This window comes from Cyanistes caeruleus, chromosome 6 (genome assembly GCF_971803275.1).
Source record: "Cyanistes caeruleus chromosome 6, bCyaCae1.hap1.1, whole genome shotgun sequence".
In the NCBI taxonomy this organism is placed as follows: Eukaryota; Metazoa; Chordata; class Aves; order Passeriformes; family Paridae; genus Cyanistes; species Cyanistes caeruleus.
Window position 1 is genome coordinate 33,964,343 of NC_141706.1, and position 24,604 is coordinate 33,988,946.

General features: G+C 38.4%; 1 protein-coding gene across 2 annotated transcripts in view; it reads right to left on the minus strand.

Moving 5' to 3' along the window:
- Window positions 1–255: 255 nt before the first annotated feature.
- Window positions 256–24,604, minus strand: part of SIPA1L1 (signal induced proliferation associated 1 like 1) — a 118,142-nt gene continuing 93,793 nt past the window's right edge. The window contains exons 13-21 of one of the 2 annotated variants that reach the window (XM_086894078.1): window positions 22,142–22,260; window positions 19,365–19,804; window positions 13,277–13,516; window positions 12,031–12,196; window positions 9,115–9,337; window positions 5,937–6,083; window positions 3,682–3,796; window positions 3,122–3,203; window positions 256–2,372 (exon numbers count right to left, since the gene is read on the minus strand). In XM_086894078.1, coding sequence (XP_086750204.1) covers window positions 2,229–2,372; window positions 3,122–3,203; window positions 3,682–3,796; window positions 5,937–6,083; window positions 9,115–9,337; window positions 12,031–12,196; window positions 13,277–13,516; window positions 19,365–19,804; window positions 22,142–22,260 — 1,676 coding nt within the window. In that variant the 3' untranslated portion in view covers window positions 256–2,228. Of the gene's footprint in view, window positions 2,373–3,121; window positions 3,204–3,681; window positions 3,797–5,936; window positions 6,084–9,114; window positions 9,359–12,030; window positions 12,197–13,276; window positions 13,517–19,364; window positions 19,805–22,141; window positions 22,261–24,604 lie in introns of both variants that reach the window. The other variant, XM_086894077.1, reaches the window with a different exon arrangement.

Below are 24,604 nucleotides of genomic sequence, written 5' to 3' on the forward strand. Positions count from 1 at the left end.
AGAGTAACTGTTAAAGGTAGCGAACTCTTGTAAATATGGGAAGAAGATACATTTGTGCAATAATACAAATAAAAAGCCAAGGATGAAGTGTTTTTTACATATCAAGTAATGGCCTTCAGAGGGATAAAAATTAATACTCTAATAGAGAAGTGAACTCATGTATCAATAAGCACTGAGAAAAGTGGTACAAGAAGAAAACAGGAAGAAATGGACACTCTGGAAAATCTTAACAAATCCAACAAAATCAGAAAATGGTTTAGAAGAACCTTTAAAATGAGTTTTATTGTCAGAATTTTACAAGTAGCCTTCAGTGGCATCATACAAGAAGAACTCTGTTGCAAAACTCTAATAAATAGTCTGCCCCAAGTCCCAAAATATTTTTTGAAATAAAATAAAACCAAACTTAAAAATAAAAGAGAATAAAAGCAAGACTTCAGGATGCTCAGAGATGTTAGCAATATTTCCCATTTACAAATAATATCAGGCATTATATAAATCTCCTTCATACAAGTCATTAAAAAACCCAAGACATTCTAAACCTTTACAAAAGCACTCCAGAAATAGTTCCAAAGAGATCCATTTCCATGACAAAACATTAGAGAAGAACTCCATGGGGATTAGCATCACAAATGAAGTTTGAGGTTGAAGTGTAGTGTGTACTTGTGTGCAGCAAGATTAAAGAGCGTGAAAAAGGGATTTGAAGAGAGCTTGGAAGTCTGTGACAAGACTGTGCCAGTGATTTTAATCTGTGTATTTGAGAATGTGATAAAGGGGGAATGAGAGGATGCTCTCGAAATTAACCCCCAAATACACTGCACTTTATGGAAGGCAATATTTACTAAGGTAGTAACTATACCCTCAGAAGGGAGTAGAAAAGGTTTCTCAGCACACTGCACAGTTCAATGCCTGTGCAGACTGCAGTGCTTAAAAGCTGTATTTTGACACCTAAAAGGTATTTTCTTTAGAGGTAACACGTTGTGGCAAGTTAGCTGTTCCTTCAAAGAGCAAGAAATCAACTTTGCTGGCATGAAGCAGTTTGGGAAATCTCCTGTGAGACAATTTCACTGGGGACTAGGGATTTCAGAGCTCAAATCCTGTCCCGGTGCTTTGAAAAATACACTTCTCTAATTTCCCTTTACATATTCCTCTATCTTCCATAATAAAGGATCTGTAAGATCTCTCATGCAATAAAACACAACTTGAATAAACTTTTCTCAGATCTGTCAAGATTTGAGAAAACCAGGGAAACAGAATGGGAGGGCAGGTACACAGTGATGGTTTGTGTGGCTTTTCATGGTGACATTTCAGGGGGGGAAAAGAAAGCTTAATCTCTTTACAACTTCAGCTTAAGTCTCCTGCACGTATGCAAGCAACAGACTCCCCTGGAAGGGAAGGGGGCTGTACTTAACTGAGCACTGTTACTGGATCACTTCTGTCTCAGCCTGCCTGATGTGGTATGAACCGCAGCATGCCTAGTTTTGCTGTTTGTAAAGGTACTTGTAGCCATTGTTTCCACAGGAAACAAAGGCCACCAGAAATGCTAATGCAATAGATGTGTGATAATATGCCTCACCCATGGCTCACCTCTCTAGTCTCTCTCTCTAAGCTGTGATGCTGGTTGTACTGTACCATACACTATGGACGCGCGCTCTCTGCAATGTATGGGAAGGTAGCACTAGTTACCAAGCGCAAATTGCTAAGGAGACACCTAAAACATTGCATTACATCCCCTTGTCTGTGGCATACTTCAGAAAACAATGTTAGAAGAGCAGTAAAGTAAACATTTCTTTCTAATTTTCTAGATGTCATAATATTCGCCAAAGCTGCAAGGAAAAGCAGATTACCTGAAACAGAGAAAGGAGTTAATGGAAACAGAGGCAGATGGAACAGCAAGCCTGATCCTGGCCTCCAAATCATTTTGTACATAACAGATAAAGAGACAATGTGCAAAAAATAGACATTCACATTTTAGCAGTTAAACTTTTATTTTTTTATTTTATTTTACCTTTTAAAATTATTTACTTTGTTTTTTCTACAAAAGGCAGACATTGATTGTTGATCTGCAATTGTTCTGAGTGCGCGCAGAGATGCAAAAAAGGGTTATTGGAGGATGAAGAACAGGGAATTGCTCTGACTATACTTTCACATGTCATAATTAAGGTGGCATTAAAGCTTAAGTCCCAGTAATAATATTCATAACAGATAGTTTCCTTCCTCATACACCGTTCTCAGTTCATATCAATCGTGTTGAAAACCCACTCGGTGAATTTCTTCAGCTTTTCAGTTGCATTCTGAGATTCCTCCTGTAACCTCAAGTTGTCTTCCCGCAAATGTTGCACTTCAGCCTGAAGGCTGGCCTTGTCCTCTTTTTCCTTAGGCATAATGAAAAATAAAGATCTTAGTGGTAATTTTAGGTCATGCCTCCTATCTATCTAGAGCAGTAGGAATCTCCTACGAGAGCATCTGTCTCATTTTTTTTAAGGATTTTATGTGCAGTAACATGCAGGTTTATGTCCAAGGGACGTTAGTGATGTTTCTTTCCACAATTTTTGCTTGCATGAACAGGATTTCTCTGTATTAGGTCCCAGTACAGAAGCTGGCTCCCCAGGTGGTCCCATAAAATTGGGCATGACCTGTTCTGTGTGTACAAGTGCTGATGGTTAGCTAAGTAAAGGGCAGAGAATCTTCCTGCAAATACTTTCCCAGCTAAGAGACTTCATCTCCCTACAGCAGATCCTTCTTGGACCAAGTAGGCATTAAAACAATACAGAAGTTTCCACAGCAGAAATTACAGGTTTAGATAACACTGTCAACTTTTCATCAGCAGGATACATTTTTATGGACTAACTTCAAGCCTTTTGCAGTGTCACCTGAATTAGGAGTGGAGGTACTGTGAATCACCCTCCTAATTTAAGCGGAATCAAACGCCTACAAATTCAGACACCCCATCCCAGCCGTGCATAATTAGAAGCCTGAGAAAAGTAGCAAAGAAATGTCTTTTTCTCACACGAGGATGAGACTGTCACAGGCTCAGGCATGGTAAAGCAGGATTACACAGTTATTAGCACCACCAAGCACTAAATATGCGTCTTACAAATCCTTCTGTAGATGAAATGCTTACCTTCCTTAAATCTTCCTGCAGCATCTTCAGCAAACCTTCCAGTTGGTCCACTTTAGAGGCGAGAGTTGGAGGAGATTCTTTACTGTTGAAAGCAGGAAACAAGAATAGGCATCAACATGATTTACTATCTTCATATGGGGTAGCTAGCAGCTTTGTCTATACCAAGTGGCTTTATGAAGGTATGCATTTGTGTGCACCAAGAGGTCACAAAATTAACATAAAGAGTACATGGAACACATGCAGCACATTAAACAACAGAGCAAATTAAATTCATGATTCCTTGGGGTCATCCCATCACTTGAGTTCTTTTTACTTGAACTCACTGTATATGCCTTGAATTACTATTGCTTTGTTCAGGAACATCTCAGACAAGGAAAAAAACTGCAAAAAGGTTTAAGTAGATTTACAATTCTTTAATTTTTACCTCCTAAATCCATCTTCATGAGAACTTGTGAAGAGTTACTGCATCAAGCCTGGAGATGGCTTCCAAATAAAGACGTCCCTACTCTCTTCCTTAGTTTGTAGCTGGGAAAGCCTGCACATCTGGTGTATTCACTTACCCTGTATAAGGCTTTATCTGTGCAGTAAGCTGGTCCTCAGCCTGATCACTGCTGGAAGCAGCGCTCACAGGTCTGTGATTTTCATCAGCAGCAGCAAAGAATGAAGCTCGCTGAACTGAGAAGGCAAACACACGGAGAAAAACAATGGCAGCAGTAATGATTATTTGTTCATGCAGAGCACAACAGCTACGCTGCAGCATCTCAGCAATTTCAGTCTGTTTCAAGCAAGGTAAAGTGATGATCTGACATACCAATGTCCACTTGACAGAAGCAAACTAGCAGTGTGAGTGTTTGCACCAGGGTTTCCACTGTACTGGATTCAGGAAGTACTGGCTCTGGCACAAGCAGCACTGTGCAGATCTTCCTGGGTACAGCTCTATGATACCACCCAATAATTTAGCAGATATATTTAGCTTCCTTCACTCTATAAAGAATGCTTTTATCTTGAAGAAAGAGAAGTTCCCTGTGTGCAGTTTGACCAATGTCATTTTTCAGAACCTGAAATTTTTTCCTTATGCTTTGTAAAATGTTTTCACATAGAAATATGAAACTTCTTCCCTGCCTTGTTCTGTGACTGTTCAAATGTTCTTACACATCTCTAAATCACTGTCATGTGTAATGTGACAAACAGCAATATGAAGACTTTAAGCTTAATAAATTAACCTCAGCAGCTGTTGGGCTCTCACTGGAAACAGAAGAGTATTGTCTTTTTCTGTTTGACAAATTTTTATAGTACAGCTTGGGGTAGCTCAGTGATCTAGGCAGTTTTTCTTTCAGCTGGTACAGATATCACAATTTGTAACTTCAGAGGCTTGTGCTGAGGACATGAATCAGTGGTGTAGAGGAGGTGTTCAGAATCACAAATCAGGATTTAGGCTCCTTGGTATGTGTCAATCCCTACTGGCACCTGTCAGAGACTAGAGACTGGGATTATACTGAGACCAGACAACCAAAGACCAATGGAATTATATTGAGATCCTTCTCCAAGTCAAATTTGAATGTATTTTTATAGCAGTGAGATGAAGCTGCCAGCTAACACATTACTCCAGCTTTTCTTCATCTGAGCTGTCAGTTTGTTATCTTGACCACAGTGACTGTGTTCACACTTCTAAAGAGAAAAACAAGTGAGTCTGGGGCCTACCAAGTGAGGGATTCAGGTTAATGAGGACAGTCAAATAAATCTCACCAAAAACCAGGGGATCCTTTAAAGAGAAACTGCCAGCCACAGAGAAATGTGTTAAAACCTGAGTTTCACCCATATGTGGTGATGAAAAAACCATCACTACAAATTCATTTCCTCTTGAGGACCATGTCTTACTTTGATTACCATTCCAAGACTGCGCAGCAGAAATATGAGCCAAGCTGCTCCTACAACTCCTGTGGCAACAGAGCAGAGGACACGAGTACATCCTGAACACCCATAGAGACATGCACTGTCCTAGTGATATATAAGGCTACTACCAGAGAACAGCCAAGAAATCAAATTACTTCACAGCCTTCTCCAACCATGCTGAATAAGGTCTAAAAGATTCAAGATCTATTAAAGAACATTTCCATGAAGGTGGGATAGCATTTATACAGACATTAGGAATGGGCACTTCTGCTTCACACACCTTGGATTCTAGTAACAAATTCTCTTTCGTCTAAACTGCATTTCATTTCAAGTTCAAATGTATCTAGACAGTTCACAGTTCTCCAGCTTAGCAAGTGTCATGGAGATGGAAAATGCCAGGATGAAACAATACTTACATGCAAATCTACATCTTCGGGGTATGCAGAAGCAATTAAAAACTATTTACCAACAAGGTGTATTTCCCAAATTATCCTGGTAGCAAACTTCAGCTGCACTATGTGTACTTCTTGCTACTGCAGTAAGCAAGCAATCATTAGAGTGCTTTTCCCCCACCATATGACTTTATTTTTGTACTTTTGTGCTGAATGCCTTTCCCACACCAGTCGTCTTTAACTGCTTTACATTAAATGTAAAGTGGCCAATTTCACAAAGATTTGGCCAAACCACAGTACCGAGGAATTCCAGTATGAAGAAATGGTATCTGAATATTACATACAAAGTTTCAGGCTCTTAATACTTGAGCTAGTATTTTAAATGAACATAAGCGTCAGATTAAGCAGAAAATTGAGAACAACAAAACTAAAAGTCAGGATTAAAATAATCCCAAACAACCACAAAACCCACAGTCCTTAATGAAGTGTGCAAAGACCAGCTCCTTAAGTATTATATTCTGAAAACTTACCTTCAAAAGCTTTGGCAGCATCTACCAAGTTTGACCAGTCCAGATCAGAGGCAGAATCAGGCAATGGCATAAGACCAGGGTCTGGCATGGGCTGCCGTCTTTGCTCCTGGATATCTGTGAGGGAGCTGTCTGAGGCAGAAAACTCTCCTGGATCGATGCAGAATAGATTATAAACTCCATCAAAACACCTGAAAATTATTTTCTTAATACTATTGCATAACCTATTCTTAACTTTTCTGGCATAGCACTTTTGAATCCAAAATTCAGAAGAATGTTTGATCAACTGCAGTTAACCAGATACAGCCCTTTACAAAGTAGTTTTCCAAAGGCAGCACATTCAGCTCCTTTCTAACTTGCCTTAACTTTTGCAGCTGAGTGCTTCAAGAGCCAATCTCTGATTCCCTAGCACTGGCCCTAGGGGCAATATTCTTCCACCCAATAATTCCTGCCTCTGCACAAGCTGAAGATACTTTAGAGGGCTCTGCCGCTTGCTGGGGCTTCTACAATTCCTGGCATCTATTTGCTTCTGAAAACAAAACAAAACAAAACCCAAAAACCAACCAACCAAAAAAAAAAACCCAACACAAAAACGTGGGTTATTTTTCCTTCCTCTTTACAATCTTGTAAACCAATGGGAGCTGACTTAAGCCAACCAAGATGAACCAGAAGAAGAAAACCCTTAAAATTACTTCCAGAGCATTGCACATCTCTGAGGAGCTCGGTGAAACCTTCAGATCTTTACTAAAAAATAGCCACACCCACCCGAAAGGTGTTACATGGCTCACTATGGAAAGAAAACAAAACAAAACATCGGCATGCTTGAAAGAAGGATTCAAAATCCCTGCAATTTTTGTGCAAATTCAAACAACAAAAGTGAAACACTTAGATTTTCACCACTAATTAGGGCAACACCAAACTGTCAACCAAGAATTATCTACTTTATTTCAGTTAATTGGCTGGACAATCAAGGTATGTGCATGCAATGCCTGGTCACATGTGCAAGCTCAGAAGCAGCAACAACTTCCTTTCTCATACCCTCTGTCAGGATGTAAAGAAGTTTGGAAAACCTTGTAGGCAGTATTAGAAGAGAGAGATGCAGGGGTGAGAAGATGGACTGGGCACTTGGGAGGAAGCTGAGAAGATTATAGTGAAGAGTCTGCTTGGATCAAGCAGCACAGAAAGACAGTGTGACAAGCAGGATACAATCCCAAAATGCCATGAGTTGTGTTGTTTAGTTCCTCTCCACCCCCCACCCCTTCTTTTTTTTTTCTTTTTGGATAGTCTAATAACCATATAACTTCAGTAACTAAAATAGTTTTGTAAGAACTTCAGCTAAATAATATTGCTGCCTGGGGAACAGTGACCAGAAAAGCTACTCAGCATTCACTTATTTGCTCAGAAATCTCGTTGGTTTTTTTTTTCCTGTGTGTATTTACTTTTTGTAAATGCAATTTTGGCTTAATATTAACACTGAGGATTCTTGTCTTAACTCTCGAAAGAGTTATTTTGGAGGCTGTTAACATGAAGAGACTTCCAATTAGTGAAAAAATACATGCAATTAGATGAAAACTTAACTCTTTGAAAAGCTACCTGTTTTAAAAATGTGAGATGGATTGTTTAGGCAGATGAGTAAATACAAGCATTTTTAGCTCACTGTTTTTCCTCTTAAAAATTGATGTGCTCTGGAATCTTTGAATTTAAAGAATTTTGAGTAACTGGAACCAACAAATACTTGTGGTACTAAATATCTAGCTTGCTTAATCCTTTTCTCAGCGATGTGTGTGTGGGAAGACAATTTGTGTGCCAATCAAATAGCTGGTCCTTTTATCTTGCAGCTCCTACATTTTATAGAAAATGGAAAATCTTGTTTTGTTGACAGAGGTAGAAAGGTTATGTGCTAGGAGGAGTTATCAGTTTAGTGTGGAAAAGAACATGACAGCAAAAGAAGATTTTGTAGTTTTCTTTTTGGAAAATACAGCATTTAAATGGAAAGAGACAAAGTACTGCTTTCCACTTGTACTCAGGTGGCATCATTAATCTTCTGACCCCAAGCCCTCAGAAGCCAAGTCCTTCATCCAGTTACAAGCATAACCAAGTCTGCAAAGTTATTTTAGTGTATATAAAAAACAGAAATGAAAAGAGCTCAGTTTCCTAACTCTTATGCAAGAAACACGTTAAACAGACACAACAGCTCATGAAAATGTCAGGTTCAACACTGAAAACTGATGCCTGGTTATCACAGTCAGATGAAAAGAATTTAAAATAGATTTCTTCATCAGCCTTCACTGTCAAATGTATTCTGTGTAGCTAAATACAGACTGTACTTAGGGCCCACTATAGTGCGCTGAATCTATTGATAGCCTTGCATTTTCCTCTTGAAACACACTAAAATATGAATAAATCAGAGCAGATATGTACTTCTCAGAAAACACTGCAGAACCCTGAGATCTACCTCTATTTCTGGAGAACACAGTCAGTTATGAAGTACAGTGGGAACCTGTGAAAACTCTGTTTCTTACTGAGACATTCACGTGCAGCAACACACAACCATCAAATAATCATAATGAGACCTTCCAGTAAACTAATGGGGGAAAACTGAGTCTTCTTGACAGCACTTTACAAATGACATTTTCTGGTTAACTGTGTGACTAAAATAAGTAATTCAAGTGCTGTAAAGTAAATAGGGTAAGGAAATTAATTTAAAAACAGTTGAACAGTTGGCACAATAAAAGCTGTATCTGGTGTAACTGTATATCCAAGTGTCCACTAGTATTTATCCACTTTTGTATCATTTTCCTAATCATATTTTGTTCCCATAATCCCTCATTAAGGAACTGAAGCCTGAAGTTCCCTCTGGTGGATAACCAGGCATACATTATTTGTCCATTGGTCCAACTGATCTAGGTGACTCTTAGAAGAAATTAAAGGAACTTGCAGCCAGTGAGGCAAATTTCTGTGCTCCCTCCACAATGCAAATGCATGACCAGTCATGCCATCTTACACCCACTGAAGTGAGGAAAAAAAAATTAAATTCCTGTCCTTTTCTATATTTTCAGAGATGTGACTGGACTCTCCCTGTCTGAGCAAGATCAAGGTGGAACTGCTGTAACAAACATTTTCCTCCAAGATGATTCACAAAGGTTTCCTCTAAAAGCTGAAAAATGGGAAATCCACTTACCATGTAGTGATTTCATTCCCAAAGTATAGGATGGTCTCCGTAACGGCAGCGACTTTGGGAGAGAAGGGTAGGTGCTGGTGAACAGAACATCATTTGGCATGGCTTGGTCCAAGAGCGAGGCCCGCGAGGTGAAGAAGTGGTCCCTCTGACCACTGTAAATACTCTCATCTGACAAAGTCCTTTGCAAGGCACGCCTTGTGGTAGGAGTGCTGGGAAAGGGAGACTGACAGGACAGAGTGTGTGACTATACATTCATAAACACAAATAAAAAGAAATGAGAAAAAAATAATCAATAAAGAAACTTTAGAAATAATTTTTTAGAAGTTTTTTTAAGTAAGAAACCAAGTGTTAATATAGCATTTTTTTAGAGTGGACAGGAAAAAGAATTGAATTAATTGGCTTTTAAGGAGGTTATACCTAGGTAACATGCATAGATTATTTTTAGCCTGTCTCACATTTTAACTTTCAAACACCCACCCTTCAAACCTCTCCTGGAGTGGAAATCTCAGGCAGCCCTTGTTGACTACAGAGCTGATGTGTAGCAGAGAAATGGATACAAAAGAGCCTGAATGCTGCACAAACCAGAATTCTCCCATTGCCCTGGGTTGGCTGCCTTCCTGCAGGCACAGCACCAGCAAATGCCAACTAATTAGACATCTCTTGTTACTGATCAACTAACACACTGCTGTGGGTCTTCAGAAGTATTTGAATCAAAAGCAGTCCCTTGAATAAGAGAGCTTGTGTCGTACCCCCACCATCATCCCAGCTTCCTCCATGCTCCACACAAGAGAAAGCAATGCTGGGGTAGCCAGGAGTTTTGCACTCTCAGGCCAGTGCCAGAGAGTTGCTATCATGACCATTCCCACCAGCAGAGACTCTGATTTCCATGAAATCTGTAGCAACATAGCTATCTCTAAGGCATAATGTTTCTTTACAGTTTGCTTGAAATTTGGTCCAAAGGCTTTAATGGAGAAATTTTTACAAAGGCTCAATTGCTCTATAAGAGAATTTTAAAAAAAAAAAAAAAAAAAGGATAAAATGTGTTTTACAAAAAGAGCAATAAAAAACAGAGTTGCTCATTTGCACATAAAAATAGTCCTCTCTTCTTGGAGAGAGGGAAAAAAAAATGTTTAAACAGACAATATTCTATTCCTATGACCAAAATCCCAAACTACAAGGTGGGAGAAGAGCGTGGAAGAGGGACTGTTGGTGTTGTACACAGGAAGAAAATCTGCCAATCCTCTCACCTCTTACAAATTTCAACTTAAGAACATTGCTGGACATGTTTGTTTTATGATTAAGAATCAGAATTATTAACATTACTTCCAAAACCTTGCTATCACCAGAAGATAAGGAAATAAAGAAGCCAACTTCCTATTTCTCATGCCAATTTTCTATTATCAAATCCTCCCCTCAGTGCTGCCTCCTTCAGGACTTGTCCATCACGATAGAAACCTGCACACACCACTAACACTACAGAAATGACAGCTTCTGGCACACAGTTGTTACTATGGCATATGGAGACTCAACTGCCTGGTTTTTTTACTCCTGCTAATGAAAAGTTCTGGTACCAGAGCAGGGAAAAGAGAAAATGTTACTTGTCTGAGAATATACAGTGCCCAAATAGTAGGGAAGGAGATAAAACAAAGATGACAAGACACACAAAATCACAGCCTAGAACAAATTCTACTGGCAAATAAAGCCTTGGTCAGCCAAAAGACAGAACAGAGAAGGATTTTTGGTGCAATGAACTAATGCAGGCCATTATCATTCTTTCTTTTCTTTTAAAGTGTCAAATATTTTTATGCTGTAAGACTTTTTCTGTAAGATGAAATCTAAGTCATACAGTGTCCAAAATTAAGTTACTCTTAAAACGCAATTTTACTTTTAACATGCAATTTATTGCTGTGACAGAATGCTTTTAACTTGCTAAAATTGCTTTTAAATTTATCAAAAGTAGAACCAGGAAATAAAGATCAGGGTAAGAACTGATTTACTAACCCCACAGCAGAAGAACAGCAAACTTGGGAAGATAACTTGGAATGAGACTGATTCTCTTTTGCTCAGAACTACCAACAGGAGGTGTTTACATGACCCATGTCCCAGTTCCCCTCACAACTACCACCAACCTAAGAAAAAGCTATTTTGCAAATGACAAGGTTGTTTTTTTTATCTGTGGCCTCAAAAGCAACATCTTAAATAACCTGTGTATGGAACCCACACTAACAAGCTTTAATAAGCCACTTCAGGTTTTTACTAGCAAAAAAGAGAAGTTACAGCTCTCCCTTCTGCATGGTTGCTGTGGAAACAATTTGGGCTCTGGATGACAAGCACTGGCTGTACATGAAGACTAGTAATCAAGACATTCTCTTCCAAATTATGGATTCTAAAAGTTAATACATGCACTTACATGTTATTCAACGTATTTTGAAACACATGAGGAAATGATTCTATCTACTCTGCAAAAATACAGCCTTAAGTTTAGGGATCATTCTGGATAACAGGATTAGTGAGGTATAAAAGTGTGCTTTTTGCAAGGAGTTTCAATACTGTCAGTAAGTCACTGTCTAGTGATGCAATCACTAGAACAGTTAAAACATGTAATACAACACTACAGGATTTTCCATAACGCAGCAGTACTAAATGTTCTCTGCAATTTGGCATATTAGTCTCCTTAAATCTGCACACAAATATATAATAATATGTAATATTATTATATATGTAATAAATATGTAACAAATACGCAATAATATTGCAGAGACTGTAACAATGAAACTCTTCACCAAATTAGTTCTCCAGTAATCAGTTACAAAGAGATTATTTTCTGTCCACAATGACAATTCAGGGAATGTCTCACATTTTATTTTCCTGTTATGGGTGAGACTAGAAAAGATCCTATCTATCCTTTTGACATACCTTAAAATTCTTCTGGGATTCAGGTGTTGGGCTATCAAGATCTATCAATTTCTTCAGCTCTTCTTCGACAGTGGACTTGGACACTCGTTTCGGGGATGCCCGCAGGTCTCTTGCGGACGCCCGCAGCCGAGGGTGGGCCATTTCATTGCCATCACTCTGGTGACGTCTTAAATGAAATGGAACAGACACATTCAGGTCTCAAAGCCCTGGGGCAGGAGGCATGAATGAAACAAGAATTATAGCACCCTCAAGTTTTTAAAAGAAAGAAACTAAGTAGAGGGCACAGAGGATGGAAGAAGTTTCACTGCTACAGCAGAGACTCACCTTAGAGGATGTCTGTGGAAGCACTAAGCTTGTTTAAAAACATCAACTAGTAATACAATAAAATAATTCAAAGGTTAATGTAATACATTTTCCCAATAAGGGACTGAATTCATTAAAATAGCATGCATTCTGTACAAAGCTAAAAAAAATGTGTCTTCAGTAAGCCCAAAAGCAGCAAATCACCAAATTTCTTTAATATTTCAATTGGCTTTTTATAATGTAGTTATCACAAAGTTTCACCACTTCGTTTTGACAGCCAGTTATTGGTATCATCTAGGAATACTGTGCCTGACTCAGTAACAGTCAAGGAGGTTTGAATAAATTACTTTGAAATGGGCTTTCTGAACTACTTGCTTTTTGAATCATACTTAACAGCATTTTCACTAGTAAGTTGTTTCTCACTTTCTCTTCCAAAAGAGTTGCTTGCATATTGTAATGCTGAGATATGGCTTGCCTTAAGCTTTAAGCCAGTTAGACTGGATACTGGCAGCAATTTTAACAAGGCAAAGTGGAATGCCAGAGTTAATGCACAACATGCACAGTACTACTACATGGATGAGAGGTTTAAGTAAAACTCAGGCTCTACAATAAGAGGATTTCTAATATTTTCTCAAGTAGCATTCTGAGTCACCTTTAAGTAGTCCCAAGAAAAGATAAGCTTTAATAGGGCGGAAATCCACAGAGCTTTCTAGAAATGATAAAACCCCCAACTTTTACAAGTTAACAGGGAATGAGATTAGCCAACTATCAAATATTTAAACTGTACTCCAAGAAGACTAGGTTACAGATTAAGTTCTACAGAAGATGAAGCATTGTATTAAATAGTCTTGAGCTCTTCTCTACAGAGAACTGTCACAGATCAAAATGCTTCTTTCACAATTAAAGCAAATGATGAAACAAGAGAACAAAAAAACAGTCTTACTTTCTTGAATCCATAAACCCCACTGAGTTTATTGTCCCTTCTGGCTTTTTCCATCCAATCAGATACTTGCTAGTAGCACCCTGGCGAGGGTAGAAAGTCCTAGGACCAGACGAGGAGGAAGAGGAGGAGGAGAAGGAAGGTGCAAGTTGGGGAGAAGTAGCAGAATGAAGCTCTTCTTTAGGTGAGCTTCTGGCACTGGTGAAAACAACAGGGCTGGCAGAGTGTCGTGAGCTCATGGTGCTAGGAGAAGAACATAAAGACAAAAATTGCCTCAAATGTGTATATATGGGCCTCGTTGAACTGATTTTAGAGCAGAAATCTGTGCACAAGATGTTATTCTTATCAAGAGCAGATAGAGTAGCAAAAGCACATTGCTCTTCTTAAGGACCTTCCACCAATGTTTCATTAAAAACACCTCACGTAGTAATGGAAAAATTTTGCAAGTTGCCTCAAAGGATACAATACAGCCATCCTTCATAAAATGGGAGATCTAGGGGTTCATTGTCATTAGGCAGTTTAAAAGGAATACATGAGATTTTAGTTGAATTAGCAGAAAAGAACCGAAGTGCAAATTCTTGCTGGAATTCCTGGCTTTAAAAGAAAATATACTTTGAAGGAACTTAAGCAACAAAAAACATATCTTTAATTAACAAACTAAAGAAGAAACCAATACAGCTCTCAGAGCAGGGGTTCCTGAATTTCACCTGGAAGACATTTATTTAGCATTTGCAAGAAGAAAAATAAACAGCTAAATTCAGAAGTTAGAGCAGGACTCTAACATATATCACCATTTGTCAAGACAGAAAATGGTGCTGGGAAGACCAACTGCACATTTGGGAGAAGGAGAGGGGCTTCAGATGGAAGATATTCTTTTGTTATGCTGATACTCAAATCAGATGGAACTTCCTTCCTATCAGGAGTGCTTGGCCTTAAACAATATTTATTATAACAACCTTCAAAGGTGAGCCATTTATAACAGGAAATTGTTGTATACAGCTTTAATACTGAAATAGCATTATATATCTGGATAAATACATATAAATTTTATATATATATATTTCTACCAGCTCTCTACACAACTTATCCACGTTTTCATCCCTGTATCCAACACAGCAGTGAAGGAACTTGAGACAGATGGCCCCATGGTAGAGAACAGTTGCTGACTGAGAAATAAAAATTAGCTGGAAGGCTAAATAAAGTCACTGAATAATCTCTTCTTCCTTAGCATAGCAGAAAATTCTTCACCAATCTTTTCATAACTTAATAAAAATTGCATTTTCACATCTATCCCTCTTACTGAAACAGAAAAAAAATTAAGGTTAAATTTATGTTGCCACCTGGGAAAATAATACCACCTACATTTAGTCTCAAGCAGTCAGTTATCTAATCTATGCCACTTGTCTGGCTCCTGCTGTAGTAGTCAATGAAGAAATAGCCTAAGGAGGTGGTTCTGCTTGCCTTAAATTAGGTATCTCAGGTATGCAGGGAGAATTAATGTTTTGGAGTTTCTTCTCTCTCTTCATTGACAACAGATGGAGTCAAAAGAGTCACCCTGAAATATGATTCATTTTCATGTGGCTCAAGTTAAGCACCACAATTGCCAGCAGTGAAGTGCTGTGGGCTTGATGAAGAGCCTGGGTGGACTGCAGCCTTCTGCTGCCTGCTGCAGCCCAGGGCCATCACACATCAGGGGCAAGAGGCACCTCTCCACTTGCATACAGAGCAAATTACAATAGTACAGATTTTCTTTTAAAGAATTGTATTTCTTCTTGCCCTCCACCTCTACATTTGAAAGGCCTATTACAAAAGACAGCAGAAAATACAGGAAGATATTTTCCTGTCCAACAATCTCATATATTTAGTGCTGCACAGCACATCCTTCATATTTGTAAGAGATATATGTAAGCATAATTTACAGCAAGAAAGCAGAGAAAATTAAGAGCTAGGGGAATAGGCAGCAAATTTTTCTTCATTTCCCCTTTGTCTCTTCCAATACTGAAAAAAATCTCATATACATGCTGAGTGAAGCACCCCATTTGTAAGGTATCACTAGCATAACAGCATAAACTGCCATTTTTACTCCCTCCTAAATATACTCAAGAAGTATCAAAGTTTTTCTGCTTCAGTATAGGGAAAAAGCAGAAAGGAATCTGTCCACTTCTTAGAATTCTTCAACCCATCAGGTATTTCTCAAGGAACTGCTAGTTGTGACAAAATGTTTGTTAATAAAAACCAGTAAAAATAAATATCCAGCTCCTGGATAGGCTAATGGTGTTAATCCTTAATGTTACTGGGGAAAGAAGGTAACAACTGATATTAATTATGCTTGACATAAAATTTATATAATATCCATATGCATGTATAATATTTATTATATAACATGCTATAAATACACTTTGTGCATTTTAAATATTATTATTTGAATATTTATTATAATATGCATCATATAATAGATGCCAAGAGCAGCCTGGTAAACACTAGTAAAATTAGCATACGATTTTAAATATTATTTTCTTTAAGGTGCACTGCATATTATGACCTGTGCTTTTTACAATACAGTATTTTTCAGGACTGCACACAGAACTGTGAATATGACTGAAGCTTTTCACCCTACCAGTGAACACAGGCAGGGAAACAGGACACTGACAGGCAAAGAGACACACTTGTTAACTGAGAGCATAGTTGAAGAGCAAAAGGCTTTGGATAAACTCTACTAAAAAATTAAACGAGAGCTGGAGCACTATGGTAGTGATGGGAAGTTATCAGAATACTTGACACCAGGAAGCATTCATCATACTTCAACAGATACCTAGACCAGCTTAGTTTTATCTGGAAGAGATTCAGTCCCCTTTCTCAGGACACAGAGATGGTCACTATTGGTCCCCTATCTCACACCTCAATTATTGAGACACCAAGGATTGAATTTTGAAAACATTCGAATACTACATGACTGTCTGCAAGAACTGCAGATGAGCCATTCATAAAAGCGCTCTACAATAAATAATATTTTAAGTATCTTAAAATTATCAGAAGTAATAAAAAATGTACTTGATTACAAATAGTCAAGATTATCCTTTTAATTTTGGTAAGAAGACCATAAACTGTATAGCTTAGGTAAAAATGAAAGTTTGACTTAATTTTTTTTTTGTAAGGAATTCATGCCATCAGCACATACTGCTTCATTTAATGACATTCAGCTATAATGATTCTGTATAATTACTGGCCTACATAATGCACTTCTCCTGGGATGCTATGAGAAATCTGCGCAATCATCAGGAAGGACTTTGGGAATGGGGGTGGAAAAGAAAAATAAAACCCAGCCAGAAGCTCTGCTGTAAAAGTTAATCACTATAATTTACATTTTGCCACCAGTTCTCAGGTACAAGTTCTTTTATGCACCATTAAATGATCTGAGCAGTAATTATCACTCTTGTCTTCTACAGACACAAACACTCTAATTTGTAGTTATTTTCTTTTCTTTTGTCACAGAGATCTTTTTAGGGCTATATTCCTTTTCTTCTTGCTCAGAAACCTGATTTTAAAGACATTACAGACATTATGGCATCCACAGGCAGAAGATAAAAAAGTGAGAAGCAACAAAGGATAGCAATTTAGAAACTGATAGAGAAACACACCAATTAAGCTGTTCATTTCTCATGAAAAGCAGCCTGTTCAGAATCTTTCTTTCCTATCCCCTCCTTCACCTCCTTGAAGTAGGCATCTTCATAATAGTCTCCATAATCTGTGCTTGTCTTTTGGAAGTGCCACTTTAACCAGCCTCCAGCTCCAAAATGTTGTGCCTCCACAGAGGAAGCCACGAGAGAGCTGGGAGCAAACAGCTGGATGACCTAGGGTTCCACTGCTGTTCAATGTACAACCACCAGCTGAGGATGGCACAAGAAACAAAATCAAAGCTTTTTATCCCAGACTGTGCCTTTGTTTTATTGTGGGCATCAAACACATGCTCTAGCCTTCAAAAATAAAAAATAATAAAGAAGGAACATGAGTCAGTCTGTTTTTAATTTGCCACAACAAACGATGTGTGTGCAAGTATTGCTGCACTTCTCAAGTATCATGCCCCATGTGTGCTGCAAACTGCCACCACTCCTTTTTGCAAAGGGTTGCATTACTAACATCTCCGTTTTAAATGAAAGAAGAAATTGGCCAAAAGAAACATCAATTGTTTTCTCCAGAATAAAGCCCAGGAAACCTTTGTATGGAAATTTCAGTGACAGTCCCAAAATTAGAGAATAATTTCAATACCATCAGAGAAACATTATGTCAATCCACACCAACAAGAGAAAACACTGTGTTTGGAGACACAATGTTATAATAAATAATGAGATAACCTAGACACCAGTTTGCAGTTGAATTGCAAAGTATGGAAGAGGAGGGCTGTCACAGTGTGCCTGCCCTGCAAAGTGTTTCTTTCTATAAAATTTTCTCAGCTTTTCTAGGGAACTAACCCTATTTGGTGCTTGAAGAAGAAACCAGAACTTCAGATATACAAAGATGCCGTTCCATCAGGCTTTACAATAAAGCTTCCAACACTTACATACATTTTCCAGGATTCCTTAAGTGGGTTCAGAAAAAATCCTTCCAAACGACAATGCTACTAACTTTACTGCAATCAGCATTTTGTATAAAAACCTCAGCATTTGATGTCACTGCCAGTTACATTCAGACAAGTACTTCAGGACATGTGGCAAATTCTGCTGAGTGCTAAAAAATGCACATAAACATGCTTATCTTAAAATAAAAGCTGTAACACTGTAAACAACCGTCATATATAGACATTTTACCTTCAAGAAGGGGGAACGCACTAGCATGACAGAAATCCAAGTAAGTCCCTCTCTGGAGTGTTTTCTCCAGATTTGCTCAAGTCCTCCATACATACACAGCTACTGGAAACACACCAGTCTCAAACATCTGGGTGGGATTTCTGTCAATTGAGTATGAGCTTTGGTGCCAAAAATGGCCAATGAAGAGAGGCAATAAACCAGAGTGGGACCATCATTAATGGATTACTTAGTCAGAATTACCATGATAAAGCACATGGAGACCATTACAGTCTCTATGACAGCCCCTGATTTGCAGCTACTGTATGAGGAGCTAGTGAATTTTTCTCATAAAGATCTAGTCTTGCACAGCAGCTTTGTTCCAGACAATTACCAGAAATTGCTTGGGACTTTCAGTCTGCAGGTATTTTTGCGACACATTCAAAACAGAGGTGCCTTAAGAACAAAAATGCAACAGTCAGGCTCCACAAGGCCAAGAAATTATGATGATCCCACATCCTCCCTGAAAGACCTACTTTTTTTTTCTTGTTGCAAGTATGACAGAGTAGGAATATTTTTTAAAAGCACACTGAATGCTTCTTGGAAAATGGGTTAGGAAAATGGTCTAAAATATTTTCTGCTTCTAGCAGCACTGATTAACTTGTAAAGCAGGTATCTTCTATTTGAGATGCTTAAGCACATTACACACATATTTGATATTGCTGGTTTTTACAAGTGGCAAAACTGAGGAGAGAGGGAAGGTGACTGTAACCTGTCATACCCACAAGATTGCAGTAGGAACGAGATTAAGATCTACATGCTAGCACTCCCAAGCAACTTGCTCTCATTATTGATCATACCAACTGCGAGCAGATTTCCAAACACAAAGACTGGGGAAAAAAGGCAAAACATCTGAAATGAGTACTTGCAAGACTAAGAATAAACCCAATATTAAACTGTTCATTAGTAACATGGACTGATCTCCTTTCTGATCCACACATGATCAACACTGCAGTTGTTACAAGATATTCCCCATGAACACATAAGACATATCTGTCTTAAGGATAGTTGAGAAGCAGCAGTTTAGTACAGAATATGCTCTTAAAGACTTTTAGTACTATGAGCAGTAGCAGATGCGAAGACTAAAGGTCCTAATTTTCAAGCATTCTGCACAGTGAAGTCTTTCAAAACACTGATTAACCTAAGTAGAGCCCCCTCTCTTCAACATCCATTTCTCACTTTTGATAGGTTAGAGAGTGAGAACGGGAAAGTAAGTGTGGGGGGGCAATCATACAAGAGGTGAAAATTACCTTGTATGTGAGACAGCATCACTTAAACTGTAAGCACTGTTCTCCCTTGTGAGAGGGTTGGAGGCTGGCTGACTCTTGCTGTGAATATCCAGGCTGAGGGAAGATTCAGCTTTCCGGTCCATGTGGCTGTCCTTTTCTAATGTCCTGTCTGCAATGGAGACCACTTCGCTGGAGCTGTGCCACAGTGGCGCCACCTTCTCCTTGGCCAGCCCTGTCCGGGGCGATGTGGCGGCGCCCAGGGAGGCGGTGCTGCCGTGGCTGGGGCCGTAGGAAGTGGTGTCTATGCCGCTGTCAGCTGATGTCCCTTGAAGGTAGTTGTAGCTGTTCAGCTCCGATTCCGTGCGCTCTCCACTGTCATACCATTTCTCATCGCTGTGAGCACTGGAGGCATTGCTGGAGAGGGTATTGCTGCTGGAATGGCTGGAGTAGTGGCTGTCAGACTACAGAAGAAACGACAAAATTATGACAATGGAAAGGGGGAAATGAAGCAACCACTGTACAGTAGAAGCTCTCCTACCTGGAAGAATCAGATAGATACATTGAAGAGACTAACAAACTCTAAAAATTTGATTCCAACACAATGCACATCCTCTGTGCTGAATGCAGATAAACAAACTTTTCTTATGGATTGGGAAGGCAGGAAAAGCCCGAGTTGTTTGTATTTTGTCCCAAAATACCTTGTAGTAGTTCCTTTCAAGCATAGTTCTGCTTTGCAATGAAACTGGCTGAGCTATGTAGACTTTGACTTGGTTTATAACTACAATAATTAAAAATATTTTAAGACTACAATGTTTTAGAACATGAAATAGAACCAATCCACAGAAAGTGCATGCTATTTTAGTAATCCAGTAGCCTATCAAAAAGTCAAAGACGACCATAGCCACTTCTCTTCCTCCTCTTGGCAGTAGTGTGTCTTTCCTCCTCAGCAGGAGTGTCCTTTGCAAATGACCAGTGAAACATCATTTAACTAATGTGAAATTGTTGTCCAAAAAGCAGAACTGCATGAAAAGAAGCTTTAATGTAATGCTTTTAAATTATTCTGTCAGGGCATGCCAATGTGTGGCTGGTTTGTATGTCCTTGGTTACAGCCCACTCTTACAAAGAAACTGAATGTCCTTAATTTCATAGTGGTGGAATACCCCATTTCAAGAAGAATTTCTTGTCATACACTTACTGCTAGGCAGCTCATCTACCTTTGGGGTATTTATATCCATTTGAATTCTACTGAACTTAACTAAGTTCTGATCATCTACAGAATCAGAACTGAAGCAGTAGGCAACATACCTGATGGATGACCACATTGCCTGGGAAAAAGGGAATTGATGGAAAGGAGACTTAGAAGTTTTCTATTTGTCTACCCCTCTTCTACTGAGCAGACTAAGACAGAGATCCCAGACAAATATAAAAAAAAAAGATACAGCATCTGTTTTCAGAAGGAAATAGGGAACAGATGCATACTGAGAACAAGGAATCATCTGTATCCATGTCTTTTAACATACTAAAGAAAGAATTGACAGGAAAATGGGGGAATATGAAGTTGATCTGGACTCCTAGTTATCTCCAATAAAGTTACTTTTCTTCATTAAGAACTTCATCACTCACATATCCATCTGTCCACATTATAAAGATTTATTTTAACAATGACTAAACCGGAATAATGCAAGCATTAATTCCAGTGTTTCACTTGGTGCTCAAGCTAATGAGTTATGTATTACACCACTATGCAGTCAAATACATCTCATGAAAAACAGGTCAATCTAAATTTAAAAACTAGTCTGTGCTTCTAAGAATATGAAGACAGGTGCGCTACTGTACAGATTTCTTTGGTATTTTCTTTTTAAAATAATAAATACGTGTTGCTATGAATAAATAATCTAGAAGCAACACTGCCAATTGCATTGAAAGAATAATGCTGGCAAGCAGGGGCAAATTAAAGACTTGGAACCAATTAAAGGCTTTCACACATCTAAATAGATGCAAGTAATACTTTCAGTAACATCATGCAACACAACTCTTATTTTATAAGAGCTGTATAAGAGTATTTTAGCTTGTACAAATAAAAAGAGTGATACAGCTTATTGAGTAATTTAAAGCTTAAAGTGTGCTTCTTTTATTATAGTGACTTCAATAATTTTCAAGACATTTTGAATCTATGAATTTTTGCTGTATTTATCTATCTCTCTGTATATAAAATGGGAAGTGACAGTCGCCACAAAGGCATGAATAGTTAACTCTGCAGAGACATAAAGACAGAATTTACCATTCAGAACTTCAAAACAAATAAAATAAATAAGTTGGTTTTTTTCAGCAGGATTCCAGGAGTCCTTTCAGACAGCCTTCCAACAGTTTCTAAGGTACATTGTGAAAAAAGAGAAAATGAAAAACCAAAACCAGTATTCTGTCTCAAAGCAGCAGCTTTCTGGGCACTGCATTAGAAGATACACTAGTTAAGCTGTAAGTCTTACATATGAGGTCTAGGAATAGCTTTGCAAATTTCTACAAATCCTTTACGTCACACAAGATAACAGACAAGACGTTGCTTTGCTGTTCGACTGGCAGCAAATCTTTACTAACTAGTAAATATTTCAATATGCTCTCATGTAGGATTTAGGCACCAACAGGCCTGCTCTACTGTATTCTCCATGTTCTAGTAAGGAACAGACTTTTTTTTTCTTTAAACTGACACCCTAAAAGTAACTTTGAACAACCCTTTTGGTATCAAGAGCTTGTGGAGCAAAAGCAAAACATTAAATAATTCCTTCTTTATGATAACTTACATGACCCTGCTTATTTGGAGATAAGTGTACCACGGGATCCTGTCTCATCAGTCTTCCACTGGGGCTCTCTCGGAAGGATGGCAATACTTTTGAGACTGCTGGGAGATGGCACGTTGGCTCTGCAACACAGCACACAACCATGGACTGAGAGAGCAGTGCCACAAGCTAAGAAAACATGTAACCTCATTTTCCACTGCAATTTTTCCAACACTGCCTTAGACAAAACCAGTTACATATTGTGACAGAACACAGGGGAGGAAGTGGGGGCCCATTCCTGCTGGGTGTAAACCATTAAGGCTCTATGAAAAACCAGCTGCCACCATTCTGACTTTTGTTAGAAAAACCTGAACAGTATCATGTCCCCACTGTCCAACAGCACTATATCAGAGCATTAAAACAGCAGACTATTCACTTTCACAGGGTATTGACACTGGAGCTCTGGACAAGAGATTTAAAAGACTGAACACCCACATTTCCTTAAATGGCATTCTATGCAATGCAGGTCAATGGCAAAATCAGTGATCATCTAAATGAACACATTTTCCCCAGGAGAAGTACTACACATATTTCTTACCAAAGCTGAGTTAAACAAACATTTTCTAATTGAAGATAGTGAAGAAAAAAAAAAAATCTCTTGATATAATACTATCTTAAACATTGCCGGCTGTGAATGTGGAAACCGCACAGATTTACAAAAGGAATAATTATTAAACTAAACCCAACAAAAGTGAATGGAAATCAAATCATTCATCTTACATGAACACCCAGAAGAGTGTACTTGGCCAATGAAACTTATTTTCCCAGGAGATAACTGTGGAGGTCTAGAGGGTGTTCAGATACAGCCTGTTAGGTAGGTAATTGCCTTTCCAGAGGTCAGTATTTTAAAAAGAATCTCTCTCAGTTATGAATTATTGCATATACTTCTATATATATATTGTCCACTTCTAGAAATGTTCCTTTTAAGTAGAATATCTGCTTACGAACATCAAGTACTTAACAATATCCATTGTAAATAGCAGTATTTTCTCCAGCACAGCTACAGTTTGATCATCTTGATCTGCAGCATTATGAGCTTTTTAAAAAACAAATTAAAGTTGTGAATTTTTAAAAGAATAATAATGATAATACCAGTAATATCATCAAACTTGATCTCCCCTGCCAAGTGGCAGCAAGTAGTATTGGTGAACACAGAACAAAGGTGATCTGTAGCAAAGGAGAGGCCGGGAAGGTCTGGATTCACTACACCTAAAGCCTTGTTTATCCCAAGACACATTATCCGAAGTGGAAATGTACTTATTTGTTATAAAATCAAACTTTCATCAGATTGACAATAAAGCTTCCAGCTCTGTGAATGCAGGACAATACACAAGAGATAAAATAAAGGGATTTTATGTCACTGTGTATTTCTCATCCTTTGCCAAATGCTCACACCATCTCTCCTACAATGCAATTTTCCCTGTTCTTTCTGGCCTTATTTATTTTGCTAATATGTTTACACCTGACACTGTAGAGCAGAACTTGTTGGCAGCTCCACTCAGTACCAGCACCACCACACAACTGTTGGTCTGCAAAAGTAATGCTAAGCAAAAGATCCTTTTTACATGTCTCATTACCATCACAGGGTTTCAAAACATATGCAATTAAAATTGTTCTGTCAAAATGAGAACTGCAGATCAGTATAATCACAGTTTTTTATTGAGAAGTATGGGGGCTGTGAGGGAGGGACTGACAGATGGCTTTGATAAGAAGGCACAGCTTACTGAGGTTGTGAAGGTGTGTGAACCAAGAGCATCTTCAGAACCAGAGGCTGGCAGCATATGCCTTCAATTCCTCATCTCGCTGAAGTGTATTCTCTCTTAAACACTAGTCCATTTGTACAGTGATGCAATAAAAAAGTATGGAATTGTTTAATCTATGGTAAAAAAAGTTAGAGAAACACAATCTAGCAACCTTGGCCAGGGTCATCATGTTGGAAAAATGCTGTTTGTAGATAGGAGATTTTCACTGATGTTAGTCTTATTGGTAATCATTTCAAGTCAAGCCATAGCTGTAGCAGAAGGCTTATGTACAAGAACTTCAAAGGAAGGCCTAACAACACAAATTCTCAGTTCCTAGATGTTATGTAGGTAATACATCCCTCAGCTGACAGCTTAATTGCCATGTGCAGTGAAAATGTATACATTTGTGGAAGGTGATTACCTACCTATAGATTTACTTCACTATTTAAACTTCAGCTGTATTTTTTCCATTTTACACATGGTATTTTTATAACTTCAATGATCAAATAATCAATTTGCATTTAAATAGCACCATTTGAAAAGGAAGCATCACGAGCACTTTAGACAAAGTAAGCAAAAATTAAACTAAGCTAAGCTGCTCAGAACAGGTAAGGTCAAACAAGTCCTCAACAGCAAGACAAATTAATAAGTGTTTCTGCCCAGCTGCTTCTAAAAGAACGGAGTG